The sequence below is a fragment of the Parasteatoda tepidariorum genome, chromosome 5 (genome assembly GCF_982258835.1).
Source record: "Parasteatoda tepidariorum strain Cologne lab strain chromosome 5, Ptep-v5.0, whole genome shotgun sequence".
Taxonomy (NCBI): domain Eukaryota; kingdom Metazoa; phylum Arthropoda; class Arachnida; order Araneae; family Theridiidae; genus Parasteatoda; species Parasteatoda tepidariorum.
In genome coordinates, this window is record NC_141759.1 from 65389921 (window position 1) to 65391458 (window position 1538).

The 1538-nt window shown below is 38.6% G+C and overlaps 1 protein-coding gene across 1 annotated transcript; it reads left to right on the plus strand.

Moving 5' to 3' along the window:
• Nucleotides 1-666, plus strand: LOC147809432 (uncharacterized). The gene has a single exon (XM_087162806.1). It carries the CDS (start codon nucleotides 1-3, stop codon nucleotides 664-666), a length of 666 nt encoding a protein of 221 aa, XP_087018932.1.
• Nucleotides 667-1538: the final 872 nt, after the last annotated feature.

Below are 1538 nucleotides of genomic sequence, written 5' to 3' on the forward strand. Positions count from 1 at the left end.
ATGATCGGAGCAGCTAGAGTGCGTACAACACCGTACCATCCTTCTAGCAATGGTCTCGTCGAATGCTTTCACAGAGCCCTTAAACAAGGTCTCAAATGCCACCCCAATATAAAATGGACTGAATCCCTTCCCATTGTACTTCTTGGACTAAGATCTGCCGTAAAAGAGGACCTAGGATGCACCAGTGCTGAACTCGTCTATGGAACCCCCCTACGACTACCAGCGGAGTTCTTCGATCCGTCAACTTCAAATGTTGATCCACACGAGTTCCTTCAAAAACTTCGAACCTGCATGTCAGAACTGAAACCAATTCCAACTTCATCACATGCAAACGTAAAAGTTTTCATCCACCCAACTCTTGAATCATGCTCTCATGTGTTTGTGAGACGTGACAGTGTAAAGAAACCTCTTCAAGCTCCTTATGATGGACCATATAGAGTACTCAGTCGTTCAGAAAAAACTTTTTGTCTGGGCATTTCTGGAAAAGCTTCAGTGATCAGTGTTGACCGTCTAAAACCAGCTTTCCTCCTCAAAGACATTGAGCGAACTGTGATATCAAAATTACCTCATGCTGCGATAACTCCAACGACCACACAATTTACTGAACCTTCGCAGACAACGACACGATCTAGCCGGAGAGTTCGATTTAATCCCAAATACTTGTAGTATTTGCTGGAGGGGGAGTACTGCGGCGGTGCCCTGGCCCTGTAATCTCACCTTTACTTGGTGATGCAAAAAAAAAGAACTTTTACTTCAACTTGCAGGAGTCACGTAAAACCAGTTTTTCTACAAGCAACCGACGATATCCACATTTTAGCTCATGGCACGGTCGGTGAAGCATGGCTGTACAATGATCCTAATTTCATTTTTAACTTTCTGTATTTATTTGTAATTAATTATGTTTAAATTAAATTTATTCTTCAAACTTTAATTGGTAATTTGCTTTAATGCTTATAAAAACTCAATTTACCAAAAGTTCTATATTAACCAACACTAGGAAATCATTCATAACAATGAAAGTTATATGGAGACACAATACAATCAGTTTATGTATTTTAATTTTTGAAGTTATACTTCTTATGCGACTTCCAACAAGGTTGCGTTAAACGTTTAACGCTGCATTTTTATTGGCCGGGAAATCACGTGGTAGGATCCAGTTTTCCATCATTCATTTCAATATTGTTTTGGTTCTCACTAGCATAAAAATAATAAAAATCATAAAAGTTATTCGCGATCGCAACGAACTATTCGCGATCGCAACGCTCGAGTACGCCGTCTAGCGGGAGCCTGTAAATATCGGACATTAATTTATCACGTTTTCATTTAGTTCCATCAAAGTCATTGACTGAATCAGACGCCATTTTTTAGCAGCAAATAAGAAACAAAATTTCCCTAAGGAAAAGGCCGAAGAACTTGAAAAAAATCTCCAGAATATTAGTAAATCTTTCAGGAACAGAACACGCCAAACATTTGAAGAAAAATTCCAAATAATTTTTAATTTCTATTATCAACAAACTTGCAACTGATGACTTCCGATT